The sequence below is a fragment of the Notothenia coriiceps genome, unplaced genomic scaffold, assembly GCF_000735185.1.
Source record: "Notothenia coriiceps isolate Sejong01 unplaced genomic scaffold, NC01 NC01_scaffold00038302, whole genome shotgun sequence".
Taxonomy (NCBI): domain Eukaryota; kingdom Metazoa; phylum Chordata; class Actinopteri; order Perciformes; family Nototheniidae; genus Notothenia; species Notothenia coriiceps.
The window spans coordinates 1-15,151 of NW_011371003.1; the positions used below are offsets into that span (position 1 = coordinate 1).

General features: G+C 37.1%; 2 protein-coding genes across 2 annotated transcripts; one reads left to right on the forward strand and one right to left on the reverse strand.

The window, feature by feature from the left end:
- Positions 1-43: 43 nt before the first annotated feature.
- Positions 44-4,752, forward strand: LOC104968137 (myosin heavy chain, fast skeletal muscle-like; the record flags this gene model as incomplete). Its single annotated transcript, XM_010797711.1, has 10 exons — positions 44-209; positions 1,278-1,402; positions 1,502-1,810; positions 1,909-2,112; positions 2,208-2,333; positions 2,838-3,008; positions 3,089-3,193; positions 4,121-4,216; positions 4,378-4,509; positions 4,661-4,752. Coding segments are annotated over 10 exons (1,455 nt in total), but the record flags the coding sequence as incomplete, so codon positions are not given.
- Positions 4,753-10,214: 5,462 nt separating this feature from the next.
- On the reverse strand, positions 10,215-11,832 carry LOC104968138 (myosin heavy chain, fast skeletal muscle-like). Its single transcript, XM_010797712.1, has 5 exons — positions 11,812-11,832; positions 11,646-11,684; positions 11,134-11,346; positions 10,340-10,483; positions 10,215-10,247 (listed from the first exon to the last, which is right to left on the reverse strand). The coding sequence occupies exons 3-5, from the start codon at positions 11,332-11,334 to the stop codon at positions 10,215-10,217; spliced, it is 378 nt and encodes a 125-aa protein (XP_010796014.1). The 5' UTR covers positions 11,335-11,346; positions 11,646-11,684; positions 11,812-11,832.
- Positions 11,833-15,151: the final 3,319 nt, after the last annotated feature.

Consider the following 15,151-nt stretch of genomic DNA (forward strand, 5'->3'; position numbering starts at 1 on the left):
TGTGAGGTGACATAATACACTAATTTGTTTTTTACATGTTCAGGTTCTTGCAGAGTGGAAGCAGAAGTTTGAGGAAAGCCAGGCAGAGCTGGAGGGATCTCTAAAGGAAGCTCGTTCTCTCAGCACAGAGATGTTCAAGCTGAAGAATTCATATGAAGAAGCGATAGATCACCTGGAGACCCTGAAGAGAGAGAACAAGAACCTGCAACGTAAGACAACAAACATTAAGTACTTTAAATCCTGTAGACATTTGTATCACCTCTTGTGATACATTGTTGAAAATGTTAACCCTAAACTAAGTTAAATCATTAACAGTGGCACCATTTATACTGAAAAAGATTTCAAAACCAAGTTAAGTACTACACTGCCTAAGTGCTGCTTTTGATACTACAGACCATTTGATTCTTTTAAATAAACTTCACAATCTTGTTGGCACTTTACTGTTTTATATTGGCTTGAATCTTGTACTAATAAGAACATTATTTAGTACTCTATACTTTAATTAATGGTAATCTAAGAGCTATATAATTAATTGTGGTGTTCCTCAAGGCTCAATTGTAGGTCCTTCACTTTTTAATTTATATATGCTACTACCTGGAAGCATCATTAGGAGACAAGTTTCCATAGTTATGCTGACGACACACATCTATACATTATCATGTCATGACTCAGAACCAATATATGCCCTTTTTAATAGTAAGCTATGGATGGCTGAGCATTTTCTAAAGCTCAATTGGGGCCAAGTCCTGGTTATTGATTCTGGAGCTCAGGAAAATAAACTGGATTAAAAACTTCCAATATAATATATTGAAACCAGAATCTCAAACTTAGTTATGAACCACTATTTGAAATCAACAAATGTATGTATTACCTGTTGAATTGGTTTTTGTCTTCCAAAAACTAATATAGCTCTACAGCAACAAAACTCAGCTGCATAAGTATTAACGAGGACCAGACAGAGACTGTACATTACTCCAATTTTGAAGTCTCTGCACTGGATACCTTTTTGCTTCATAATTAATTGCTTTTAATAGTTTTTAAAGATCTAAAGAGCTATTTATCAGATTCGTTTTTTAGATCATCACAAGGCCCTTTTATATTAACGGGAGGCTTATTTTTGTTATTATGGCCTGCGACTGTAGAACAGCCTCACAGAAGACCTGAGAGCTGCAGAGAGTGTTCATCATTTTTAGTGTCAATTTAATACTTACAGTAATCTTTGATGGGAAATGCTTTTTAATGTACTAAGTGGGTTTTGTGTTTTGTTTTCTCAACAGAGGAAATCACAGATTTGACTGAAAATCTTGGGGAATCTGGGAAGACAATTCATGAATTGGAAAAGGCTAAGAAGACAGCCGAGAATGATAGAGCAGAAGTTCAGGCTGCCCTAGAAGAGGCAGAGGTATTTAAACAACTTATTTACAAAGAAGGTGCTTCCTGATTCAAACACTGAAACCATCCATATACTTTAAACGTTATCACTTTACATTTTATTTTGTAGGCTACACTGGAGCACGAAGAATCAAAGATCATCCGTGTTCAGCTCGAGCTCACCCAGGTGAAAAATGAAGTCGACAGAAAAATTGCAGAGAAGGACGAGGAGATTGAGCAGATCAAGAGAAACAGCCAGAGAGTGATTGAGACCATGCAGAGTACTTTGGATTCTGAAATCAGGAGCAGGAATGATGCCCTGAGAATCAAGAAGAAGATGGAAGGAGACCTCAATGAGCTGGAGGTTCAGCTGAGCCACGCAAACCGCCAGGCAGCTGAAGCCCAGAAACAGCTGAGAAACGTTCAGGGACAACTTAAGGTTGGGCTTGAATATTTAACATAAATATGTTCAAAAATAAAGCTACATGGCTTAAACATATGGAAATTGCTGATGAAATTATGACATGTTTAATTCAGGATGCCCTGCTGCACCTTGATGAAGCTCTCAGAGGTGAGGCGGACATGAAGGAGCAGGTTGCCATGGTGGAGCGCAGGAACAACCTGATGATGGCTGAGATCGAGGAGCTGAGAGCAGCACTGGAGCAGACAGAGAGGTGCCGCAAAGTGGCTGAACAGGAGCTGGTTGATGCCAGCGAGCGAGTGGGACTGCTGAACGCTCAGGTTCTTACCTCTATTCTATCAGTGCTGTTAAATACAAGGACATGTATTAAATGTATAGACCATTTGCAACCTCACTGTATATTTTTCCTTTTTAGAACACAAATCTCATCAACACTAAAAGAAAGTTAGAGACTGACCTTGTCCAGATCCAAGGGGAAGTGGAAGACTCTATCCAGGAAGCCAGAAATGCTGAAGAAAAGGCCAAGAAAGCCATCACTGATGTGAGTCCTGCTAAGTATTTTGTTATGTATTCAATGCCCAGCTGCTTATGCAGAAGCTCCAAGATTGAAATTGAGACTTTACACAGGTTACTAATAACTAATTATTAAGAAAGTATAATTTTCAACCTGGGTTAGAGAAAATAGTGTCATTATCAGCCATCAACATGTTGGAAACTTTATATTTGAGCAATGTCAATCCATATTGGTTATACACAAGTAGTACTTTTAGTAAGTTGGTGCTCTTATTTTATATCCTTTATTTTATCAAATAAAACAATCAGTAAACTATAAAAGGAATATCAGGGAAATACTTTAATCAAAAATGTATAACCAAACACATCGTGGGATAAAGTAATTTGACATTAACTTTATGGACTTTGTAATTTCATCATTAGTGATTTCCTGTAGTAACCTATCCTTTTATTTTCCCTTTGTTTTATAAAATGGGTGCATTTCTCCTGATCTATCTGCTTACTGGCCTTCTTGCAATCACTCCATGTTTAGGCCGCCATGATGGCAGAAGAGCTGAAGAAGGAGCAGGACACCAGCTCTCATTTGGAGAGGATGAAGAAGAACCTGGAGGTGACAGTGAAGGACCTGCAGATCCGCCTGGATGAAGCCGAGAATCTGGCCATGAAGGGCGGCAAGAAGCAGCTCCAGAAACTGGAGGCTAGGGTAAGTTCATTATTATTCATCATAAAATTAAGTTATGATTGAGGTTCACCTGCTGACTTTTACCCCCGCTTATCTTTCAGGTCCGTGATCTTGAGTCTGAGGTGGAGGCGGAGCAGAAACGTGGAGCTGAAGCTGTTAAAGGCGTCCGCAAATATGAACGCAGAGTGAAGGAACTGACTTACCAGGTACAGAGAACCAAAACAATGTGCACCTTAAACGTATTTTTGAAATAGTCACGCAAATTGTTTATTATTATGTGATATTGTCTGAAGCAATTTTATAATTGTTGCCATGTTGAAAAACTGGATGTAGAATTTTTTTGAAACCTCTAGAGGGCGGTAATCACCATAATATCTCTGACGCTTCAACAGCCCAGTGGTGAGGGGGAGCACAGCCAGAAAATAAACATTGCATTGCAGCTATAAATACAACGAGGAGCTGCTTATACGTTTGATCACATGAGTGATATTTAAAGATCTGTTCAACAGATTTTTACCTTGAACTTTATATGCAAACGACACTACTTGAAAAACAGTCCAATTCGAAAAGATCAGTGAAATAATAAGCATGTTCAGAGTTCTTGGTAACTGAAGTACAAAATATGTTTGCCAAAACATATATATTGAGGTGAAAGTATATAAAATGACTGTTTGTTTTTAATGAAAAAAAAAGATGAAAGCTGCCCCACGTGTATTTTTTGTAAAGACACAAGAATGAAGATACAGTTATGATTAAACAAATACACTATCTAGTTCTTCCCCCTCAATCTGTGAAAAAGGGCAAATTGTGCTCAGCTTCAATTCATCATGGGCTCGTTATCATTATTATATCATTAGCATCGAGCCGATAGCTTGTGCAAATTATGCTCACATTATGTCATGAAGCTATCAGCAACCATAATCCATTATTCCTTTCTAAAGGTCTTGTTATTATGCATTATTTCATATATTTAGTATTTGCAATCGGCTTGGTTGGTCTTGTTAGTCTTTCTGAAATGGCTTAACTGTGTAGGATGTAGGAAATGTTCGCTCAAGTGTTTTACAATAGATGTTGACACGTTGCAATGATGGTTGTGTTGGCCTCAAACCGCCTGTACTATATATTGCCTCTAGACTGAGGAGGACAAGAAGAATGTCGCCCGACTTCAGGACCTGGTGGACAAGCTGCAGCTGAAAATGAAAGCCTACAAGAGGCAGTCTGAGGAGGCTGTGAGTGTGAAATATTTGACGCATGCAATGCAAATAGGTGTCAAACCAGTGTCACTAACACCAGAAGACTGACAGCATGATGCATCCTGACTGAATGCTTTTCATCTCGTACACGGGTCGAATTGTTCAAGGCGTCACTTCTTTAAATTGGTGTTCTGCAGGAGGAGCAGGCCAACACTCACCTGTCCAAGTACAGGAAGGTGCAGCATGAGATGGAGGAGGCTGAGGAGCGGGCGGACATCGCAGAGTCTCAGGTCAACAAGCTGAGGGCAAAGAGTCGGGAGATCGTCAGGGTATATTCATTTATATTTAATTTTATTCAAAGTACAATATAATCATACTTATATATTATACTTATACTATAAAACGAAGCCCTGTATCTTTACTTCTTGACAAAGGGTTAAAACACTAACTTCTCACTGTCTGTTTTTTCTTGATTTAAAGGGAAAGGAGGCTGAAGAATGAGCATCAGAGAAGAGGAAACGCAGCACAAGAAATCATAAAATATGACCTTTGATGTGTCATGTATGTAACAAGAAATAAATCTGAAAGCATTTGAATACCTTGTTTGTGCCATTATTCTGATTGTTTCACATCACTCTTAATGAAAATAATGTATAAATTTTTTTGAATTTAAAGTCTTACTAAGATAATTTACAATATTATTTAAACAAATGAGCATTGAAAAAAATACAGAAAGATATAGTATCTATATAATACACAATTAAGAATACAAATAAATAAGTTAGAATACATTATAATGAACTAAACTATTTCAGCCATTCAGTCCACCTAAAATGAGTCATGTATGTTGTGTCTATATCTGAGCAGCAGTGTATAGCTTCCTCTTTTAAAATAACCGGGTCGTCAACTGTTGCCTGTTATCACGTGAAAGTCCTGCAGGTTACGATAACTGTAAATCTGTTCCTCGTGGTGATAATGTTACTGACAGTCCTGTGACCGTAGAGTTATGTGATGTGCCTCGAAAACACGTGTTAGACCATCTCAAGCTGTGATGGAAATACACCTATTAGTCAATTAGTGTACTTCAACACACAGTGATACACAGTGAATGTGAATGTATGTGTGTGTGTGTGTGTGTGTGTGTGTGTGTGTGTGTGTGTGTGTGTGTGTGTGTGTGTGTGTGTGAGAGTAGTAGTGTCGTGTGTGTGTTGTGTGTGTGTGTGTGTGTGTGTGTGTGTGTGTGTGTGTGTGTGTGTGTGTGTGTGTGTGTGTGTGTGTGTGTGTGTGTGTGTGTGTGTGTGTGTGTGTGTGTGTGTGTGTGTGTACACAATCATTTAAAAACAATTGGAAGCAAATATGAAGAGAAAATAATTTAGCTTTTTACTAAATAACGCCCATCTCTAATGCAGATACCTTACCTTATTAAGTCATTATAGATTTCATGATGTGTTGTAAAAATAAATCCATAAAGCATCATGGATATGTATGAATTTGTTACTATAATTGTATGGTTCTAAAAGCATATTGTAACATACTGTATATGTATGTTCATAATGCATTATATAAACAATCACAATGGTACTGTGTGCATTAAAAGCTTTTTTTAAATGTATTTTAAAATAACATTTAACAATTGTTTACCATCAGTTATTTACAGTAACTCCCTCTAAGATATCTGGTTATCTTCCACAATCTGCAGGGATCAAAACAGCTCTGTGCTAGCACTGCATTTACAGTAATCCATTTCATTTAATATAATTTAATACGAAAATAACTAAACATTTCAATCTTTATATATTTTTAATATCTCCGAAATGATGGAAGAATTTTCATCATAAATTAAGGACTTTTAACTGTTTTATGAACTGCATACTGTATCATTATCATAATTAGATAATTGTTTGCTAAATGTATTTAATTAATCATTATATTATAACTTTGATTTAAGACCTAAAGCTTGCTGGACAATGATAGAAATTGGACAAAAGGGGTTACATTTTTCTAAATTATTAGTAAGGTAATCTTTTAAAGTCATTCTTTTTTTTCTTGGTATCATTACAGGCAGTTGCTCCTAAAGATTTGACCCCCTGTAGATAAACCCAACACGTTTTAAATCTTCAGGCTTAAAATATTGATAGAAACTTCAGTAGTTTTTTTATACAGTATGAGCATGAGACCACCGAGGAACTGAGTGTTTCATATCAAAGGTTGTTCCACAATAAGACTCGAGGCAATGACAAATGGCTGAGCTCTGAGAACACTGTGGAGGAGACAGCTATATTTGTATTTCTTCCAAATAAGCACACACGGGAGCATAAGAGGTCAAGTTTCACATTGTTATAGAATATATAGTCCTCTTTGGCAGGGTGTGAAGTCATGAGTATGTAATGCCCTCTCGCCATCTTTGCCAGTTCAGTGTCATCTTTCAACAAGGAAAGAATGCTCGATACTACACATCGTGTAACGTGATCCCCTTCTTGTCGCGCATGGGGAACAAACACTTGCCTTAAGAGAAGGTCGAGCTAGTTGTCTGCCCTTGTCTTCAGTTCATCTGTCAAAGGCACACAGTACAAGTCCATTTAAAGAAAAGGTTTATAAATACGTGCCCACCCTTGAGACAACACAAGTGACTGAGGCGAGAAACGCGGAAACACAAACCTTATCATCTGTTCACTAAAGATTCCACGTCGGACAATGGAGCCTCATTATACATTTAAGGAGTTTACAGACAAATAAACCTTCATGAAGCACGACATGTAAGACAACAAGCCGAGTCACCAGCGCCTATAGACGAGGTGATTTACAGGGGTCAAAACCTTTACTCATGTGTCATACTTACGGTTGAGTTGTCGACAGGAAAACCTGTTACCCTTTGACTTTCAGCGCACTGAGGGTCAAAAACTGAGCCTGGTGTTTACTGTCAGAAATGTTGAGGTGTAATCTGACATGCTGGAATATATGAAGGGTGAAAGTGATAAAAAAAGAAAATGATCAGACACCATAATTTACCCATTTATTTGTTTAAAAAATATCAAGACCATGTAATTAGAGAGAAAGACATTTTTCAGTACACATTTGGACCTTTATTGTTAATGTGAGCCAAATGTAAACCTCGGCAGGATCAAACTGGAAACATTCTGATTTAATTTAAACATGTAATTTAAATAGTGAGTTATAGGTTTAATCTTGAAGAGAAAAGGTTCAGCGAGATGGTGAACTTGCTATTTCTGTGCAGAAAGGCAATTTTGAGAAGAATCCAATAAAAGCAATGAATGTTGTTAGAGTTGAAACATTTTTAATCTTACATGGAGGGGCCCTGCAGAAAATGTTTGGGAACTACTACCATAATCAATTATTCATTCATAATCAGTTAAAAAAAACTGAATAAGACAAAAATATATTTGGTTAAAAAAAAGATAATGATATGTAACAATATTCTTAACCCCCTGTTTGATGTGTCACTGGAAGGTTGTGTGATAATGTTGGTGATATCAGATTTCAGAGACAGTCCCTTGAAAGCTGAAGTCCTTTGACCCTGCCAGACGACCCCAGTTAAAAAGGTTGTGTCTGCCATCCGTCTGAGCTCGAGGATCATCACACCCTCATAAACAACCACGGAAATAAGACATCCGAGCCAGTATATTGCAACATTTTTGTCATTCTGTTGGTTCGCAAGAGTACGGTGTGAGACTTTAGGGCAAATCATGAATCTAAAAAAAGGGGAAAATGAATCCTCAGACTGTGACAGAGCGCTGTCAGTGGGAGAAACCTGACACGCTTTTCTGTGAAGGCAGATTTCTAGAAGTCATGTAAACTAATGTCGAAGAGTGTAAACATGGCAGCAACAGGGTCTCACTTCCGACCTTTGTACACGACAACTAACAATCATATTTTAAACATGTATTACTGCCTCTTTTAATTCTACATTTACAAATAATTTGTCCCGAGTCACTGTGAAAAGTTAATGTTGGGATTTATTTGAAATTACTGTGTTGATACTTAACCTCCTTGTGAGAGTACCAAATGAGATCGCAGTTTTTACACATCTCCTTCCATCTCATGACTCACATTAAAAATAAATTGCTCTGCCCCCCCTTGACTTTCCACTTTCCAGACAGTGTGTAGTTCAAGGTCAATTGTATTTCTGAGGCACAATGCCATAGAAATTGCAATGGCTCAGACTTGCTGGAAAGTATTAGGTGCAAAAATAAAACGAGGGCTCGGGCAAACACTGCCTGTCTGTTCCTTTGTGCAACGCAACCAAGACAATGCATGGCTTTGGATGCCTGATTTATTCCTCAGTAATTGCGAACATTCTTTGGGATAATATGTGATTAGTCTAAAAACAGGACTGCTTTTCCTTGACTAGTTTTAATGATATGAGGTCAAATTAGTTCTGTTCCCAAGAAAAATGTCACTATGTTGACACGATCGACCACTGCACATTGAACAATGCATTATGACGTTTAAACATTTAGCATTTATGAGTAGCATACGCACATATAATAAAATCCTTGTAACACACCTTAATGTTACAATACAATTAATTGTAATAATAATATTTTAAAGAGTTTCTTAATAGTGTATTCATATTTTACATTCTAGTGTGTCTATATTTGCTGCCTATATTCATACCAGCTCTATATTGTATTCAATTTCTACACTATTGTTCATACTGTATATACTATATATTTTGTATCCGTCAGTATACTTATATTATACTCCACTTTACTGCTTCTTTTGCACTTCTGGTTAAATTATAACTGCATTTACCTTTCTTGGTACTACCTGTGTAATCTCAATAAAGTTGAATCTAATCCTATATAATATAATATAATATAATAAGAAGACATGAGGCCACCTTTAAATGTTTATTAATATACAGTCATTGTATTAAAAATGTCTCCAATGAAAAGGTTTTTATACCACTCATTAATATGTATAATGTTTTATAACAGTACATTATATTTACTTATAAATATAGCTCATGTATTATAATTGCCAGCCACACCATGATTTTCTGCATAATCCCTCTTATAATGCATTATATATGGATTATAATTTACTCTAAGTGGTCTCTAGATCAGTGGTTCCCAACCTTTTTTTTACCAAGGCACCCCTGAAAAATATTTCTCGACCCCAAGGCACCCCAACTTTTTGTAGATTTAAAAACCACTTCAGAGCTTAAACTAAAAACCATAAATACACCATAAATTGGTTTTCAAATGTGTATTTAATCGAATAGAACATTTTATAGAACAAATAATGTATTCACACATACTAGCAAGAACCAGACTAAAAATGTCAACACCATTTCTATGATGAATTCAATATTATAAACAGGCCTACTAAGTAGGCTCTTTTGTTTTGGCTGAAAATAGTAGGCCTACCTGTGTAAAAACACGAATACATATCAATACAGTTATTATTTTACATTTGGATTTCAAAAGAGGCAGGCCTATGATCACTTAGATTAAATAATAACTTAATAGAATTGGAGGGATGAAACAATGCCCTCTGACCTGACTGTGGTCATGTGACTCATCAACCACATCCCAAATATGAAACATTCTGCATTTCGCTATCCAGATAATACTGATTGACAAAATCATAAATCATACATTTATAAGAAAGGCACACAAATGAACATCCAAACATAAACATTTCTCAGACCGTTACACGGTGCTAGTGCGACACTTGTGCCTGCTTTTGTGAGCAGAGTCTCTTGATGCGTGGGGGGATAGTGGACAGCGCAACGCGGAGGTCCTGTTCCACTGACAGCCGGGTCCGGGTCTTGTTTTTGACATATGCGAGTGAGGAAAACGCCAGCTCGCACAAGTAGGAGGTTCGAAACTGTAAAAGCACCTTGATGGCACTCTCTGAGAGGGATGGATACTCGTGTCCCACAAGCAGCCAAAATATATCCAGACGTAGTTCCCTGTGCTTCAGTTTCAGGGAACTACGTCTGGATATATTTTGGCTGCTTGTGGGACACGAGTATCCATCCCTCTCAGAGAGTGCCATCAAGGTGCTTTTACAGTNTGACGCAGAACAGCCCTGAGTAGGTCTACAACAGTGTGAAATATCAAAGGATGATCAATCTTTTTACAAATACATGTGCATACAATAAAATAAATCACTCTCCAGCACAAAACTCACGTAGATCATCCATGCTGCATAGCGCTCTTTGAGGTTATACAGCACAGAAGGTTCACTGAGGTGGGTCATCATGACCATGTCCTCAATCTTATCGTACTTCGGAGGGTTCATGGAGAAGATTTCAGTGTCTTTAACAGTGATAGTCTGTAACAAGAAAAGAAAAACACAGACCTTCAGTTTTGACAAACAAGGCGGTATTCATAATGGTGGTAGATGAAATCAGAACTTTTACTTAGTTACTAATTGAAAATCAGAAATGTCTTTTGATCAAAATAAACTTAGGTAGGAACAAGTACAATACTCATTCTGCACAGTGGACCATTTCAGAATAAATGTCATATTTTTTAATTATAATTTATATTATAATTTATTTTGCAAAGGAGGAGATTCTTTTTTAATACATGTACTACTTATCTTTACCTTGTGTATTTGTACCTATAATATCACATGATGAACCATTTGTTGCTTTTATTCTTAGATATTCTTTATTGTTAACACAAATATAAAAATAATCAGATGAATGTAGTGGAGTAGAAAAATACAATATTTTTCTCTTAATTGGTCAGCAGAAGAATTATAAATTAGCATTAATTAAAGCTCAAGTACCTCCTAATGGTGCTCAAATAAATGAGTGTCCACCCCGTACAGTTTTAAAAAACATATTTGGTTCCAACACAAGACATGCACTTGATGCACTGGTATTTCAAACCAATATACAATATACATTTCTCCCTTAAGAAAACACAGTCTGTCAAACAGTTTTCATTGCAAATTAAAACAGCCATCAACATTACCTTTCCACAGAGGGTCTCCACGGTGGCTTTCCCCCCCTCTTTCTTCACAAGTTTCCCCTTGAGGAACATCTCTGCAGGCTCGGTCACAAAGTACGCTGATTTAGCATCAAAGGGAATTGTTTGAGCCTCAAGTCTCTCTCGTTCTGGCTTCCGGAGGTAAGCGGCCGCCGGGCCAAAACACTCCATTTCTGCGTCCCCCATGGTGAGTCTTTACTGCAGGCAGGTAAGAACAGGCAGCAGGACTTGAAGTCAGTCTGTATCTCTTGTCATGATGGTACTTTACTAATGAACAAAGCTATTAACGTTTTGATAAATCTTACAATTAAATGCTGCAGGCATAATTGTTTAAGTCAGATACAACATTAGCTATGTTAATTTATTTGTTAACACACAAGTTTGACAATTGATGACCATAAAGTCATTCAACAAAATGTCAGTTATCACATACTGTATCTTCTCTGTACTCAGCTATTGTTTGACAAAATGAAACAGTAGTAAAATAAATGAAATACCTTATTCCCTTCTCAGAAGATGATGGTCTAATGAGGGTTCTGAAGAAAAAAGAAAGTCTCAATTAGTAACTGTAGTTGAACTGACTGTACAAGAAGCCTGACACAGACAATTCAGCATTCAGTGTGTGGTGTTTGGTATTGTGTGGTCAAGCCCTGCATTGTTTACCAAACTGATGCTCCTGCTAATAAAAGACTGTTCCACACTCACCTTGGCTGGTCGTGTCTCAGTCTGACGTCCAGCCCCCTTCTTATATAGAGAGATCGGTGTTCATTCAGCAGCAATGACTTGCTTTATTTGGTCATGTACCTTTAATTCGTCATGCTTGAAATTGTTTCCTAATCTGATCTCTGGTATCTTTTGTTGCTAAACATCGCCGACCATTGATCACAAATAACTCTGGTCACTTTGACATGAGTCTACAAGGGCAAAAATGTAAATGAAAATTGAATATAAGGACTTTTCCTCAAAATCATTATAGTGAAGTTTTGCTATGATGTATATTTTTTATAATAATATGAATCAGTATCATTTTTATTTATATTTTAAATAACCCACAACGTCCTTTATGACTGCAGTACATGGCCAGGGAGACATTTGCTCACAGTAAAATATTTTACAGCAGAAGTAACGGTGCCACTAAATGCACACAGTTAAACAGAAGACTGTATTTAAAGGGTATAAATAGATCAGTTACAAAGCAGCATTTTTTTTTTAACCTTGCATAAATATTGTCCTGTTATGCGTATTGGGTTACTGAAGTTCAGGCATTGTTTGGGTCTCTGTGGTAATCTCTTTAATGCAACTTGGCACTGCAGAGGATCCGACTTTAGCCGTGGAGAAGCTCTCATATGTCTCTGGTATTCTGTTGCAGAAGCCTTGCAAGTCTTCCCTGTGACAAAGAAGCAGAAATGGGCCTAACAGCTGCTAATCTAAGAACCTGTGAAAATGATGATACCTCATGATAGCAGAAACACCCGCTGAGGTCGGCATTTGATGAAATACCAAACTTAATTTGATTTGTTCTGAAGGGAGGAAGGGCAATAGGAAAAAAACAATACCCATATTTTCCATGCTTCAATTTTCCTCTGTTGTTAATTAACGTGTCCAGGAGATGTTTATGTATCCGGTAAAACCTTACATGCTGTGAAAGATAACTTTTTTCAAACAAATGCTGATGGCACAAAGCACTTCAGATTCAAAACTGTATTTTTTGCAAAACAATGCAGTATGAAATCCTGCCAGCAGAGTGCCATGTCATGAACACTTTCCAAGAAGACCTGACTACCCCACTTGACTGATAATACAGCCTGCCAAAGCGTGTACTTATCTCATTATAACATGCAAAGGTGGAAATCTTTTGGATCAGGGCCAACTTTGAAGTTAATGTGACAACATCTGCCTCAAATCATTACAAATGGAGTAAATATATGGTTTAAAACAGGGGTTCCCAAACCCCGGTCCACGGACCGGTACCGGTCCGTGGAGGTGTTACTGCCGGGCCGCGAAATAGCTGTGAGTTTATCGTAATATTTGCAGAATTATAAATATTTAAAAATATTTTATCAATTGTTTTTTTTATTTTTTTTATTTTCGCACCTATACCAGTCATATTATTTCATCCAAAACATCCAAAATAAATTAAAATTGGTTACCAAAGTTACCGGTGCGCCAATAGGAAGTGGAGCACACAGGAGACAACCGTTTAATCGCAGACTGTTATGTTTATGTGGGGAAATGGCAGTGCATACATTATTTGAGATATATTTCGAACTCAGACTTTATTTTAAGGACATTGCGGCCAGGGGTGTAGAGCTATTTGTAAAACCTCCTTCACTTCATGAAACGGCTGCAGCATCAGGAGGCAGCCTCTGAGAAGTGCAGCACCAGCGCGTACACACCGCCTTCACTGTGTTCCCCACTGCAGGCTGCTACGTTTCACACACACACACCTCTACACACACACACATCGAACGGCCCGATTATTCCCCCTATTACTCGTAGTATGAAGGAAATGTCCGGTCACAAAGGCGCATGATGTGTGTGTGTGTATGTGCTCTGCTCAGCTCCGCTGTGTGTGTGTGTATGTTCGGTGTGTTTGTGTGTGTCCAACAACGGCATTTGTTTTCAAATTACCATGAACAGTAATTTACAACTCCATAGGTATGTGGGTGTTCCCAAAAGAAGTTAGTTTAATCTTAATCTCGATGTAGTGCTAAATGCTGTCGGAGTGCACCGGAACGAACGCCCCGGTATGACGTTATTATGGCTGGCAAACAAGCCCAGGGGTCTCACTGACATTTCAGTTATATCAATATGTGTACAGTGGTCATAATTTGTTTTAATTGTATCCTGGTTTTAAACTGTGTTAATATGTTTTGGATGCATATTGTTATATTATTTGTTCAGGCTGTTACATACAATCAGCCACTGTTGCCACCTATATTAGGCTATATTATATATTATATTAATATTTGTAAAGCGGTCCTAATTTTTTGTTTTAATTGTATCCTGGTTTTAAACGTTATAATATGTTTTGGATGCATATTGGTATTTCTTCAGGCTGTTAAATACAATTAGCCTCTGTTGCCACCTGCTGGTGAGTAAATATTCAAATCAGCTAAAATTGACAACAGGTCCGCGAATTTTTTTTAATGTACGTATTTGCCGGTCCTTGGCACAATAAAGGTTGGGAACCCCTGGTTTAAAACACCTCACTGCATAATGTATTGTCTGCTGTTAAAAGTGTTTAATTAATTGAATGTGAATGTATTTTTTAACAACTTGTACATAAAGTGAGTTTGGTGTATCAAACTCATGAATGAATGAATGACAATTAGAAAAATATAGTTTTAAAAAACAAGTTATACTTATATTAATTTGTACAATGCATCATTAACCCTGATAAAGGAAAACACATTCATAACACAATAGTATTTTATAATAAGTTATCAGGATATCTAATAAGGTCACATTCAAATAGTTTAAAGGCATTTTCTGTATTTAAAGTCTATTTAGTCTTGTGTGAAAAATTGCATTAGATAAATGTAAGTGTCCACCAGTTGTTCATTATCAAAAGTTGTGTCGTCTGTTATTAAATCATTGTACTATGTTTACTGTATTATTTCTACTTCCATGTTATACAGACTTAAAACCAGCTTGTATTGTATTCTGCCTAAAACTCGGGGATCTCATACATTTTCCTAAAGCATCTAGAGCAGTGGTTCCCAACAGGTGTGCCGCGGCACACTGCGTTGCCGCGAGCACTGTCCAAGTGTGCCGCAAAAAAACGTATTTTTATGTATTTAATAAACTTCACTTCATATAGCCTACACTTTATTTTATTACATGTACAATGGAGTTCATAAGCTAATAAAACATATATTGCTCAGATTTAGAAATATTAAACAGCTTAAATTCTCATGATTTGCGTCAGCCGTCATTGTTTACGGTGTGCAGAGCAGCTTTTTGCTCTATGCATTGCTTAGGTTAGAACTTTAATAAACCC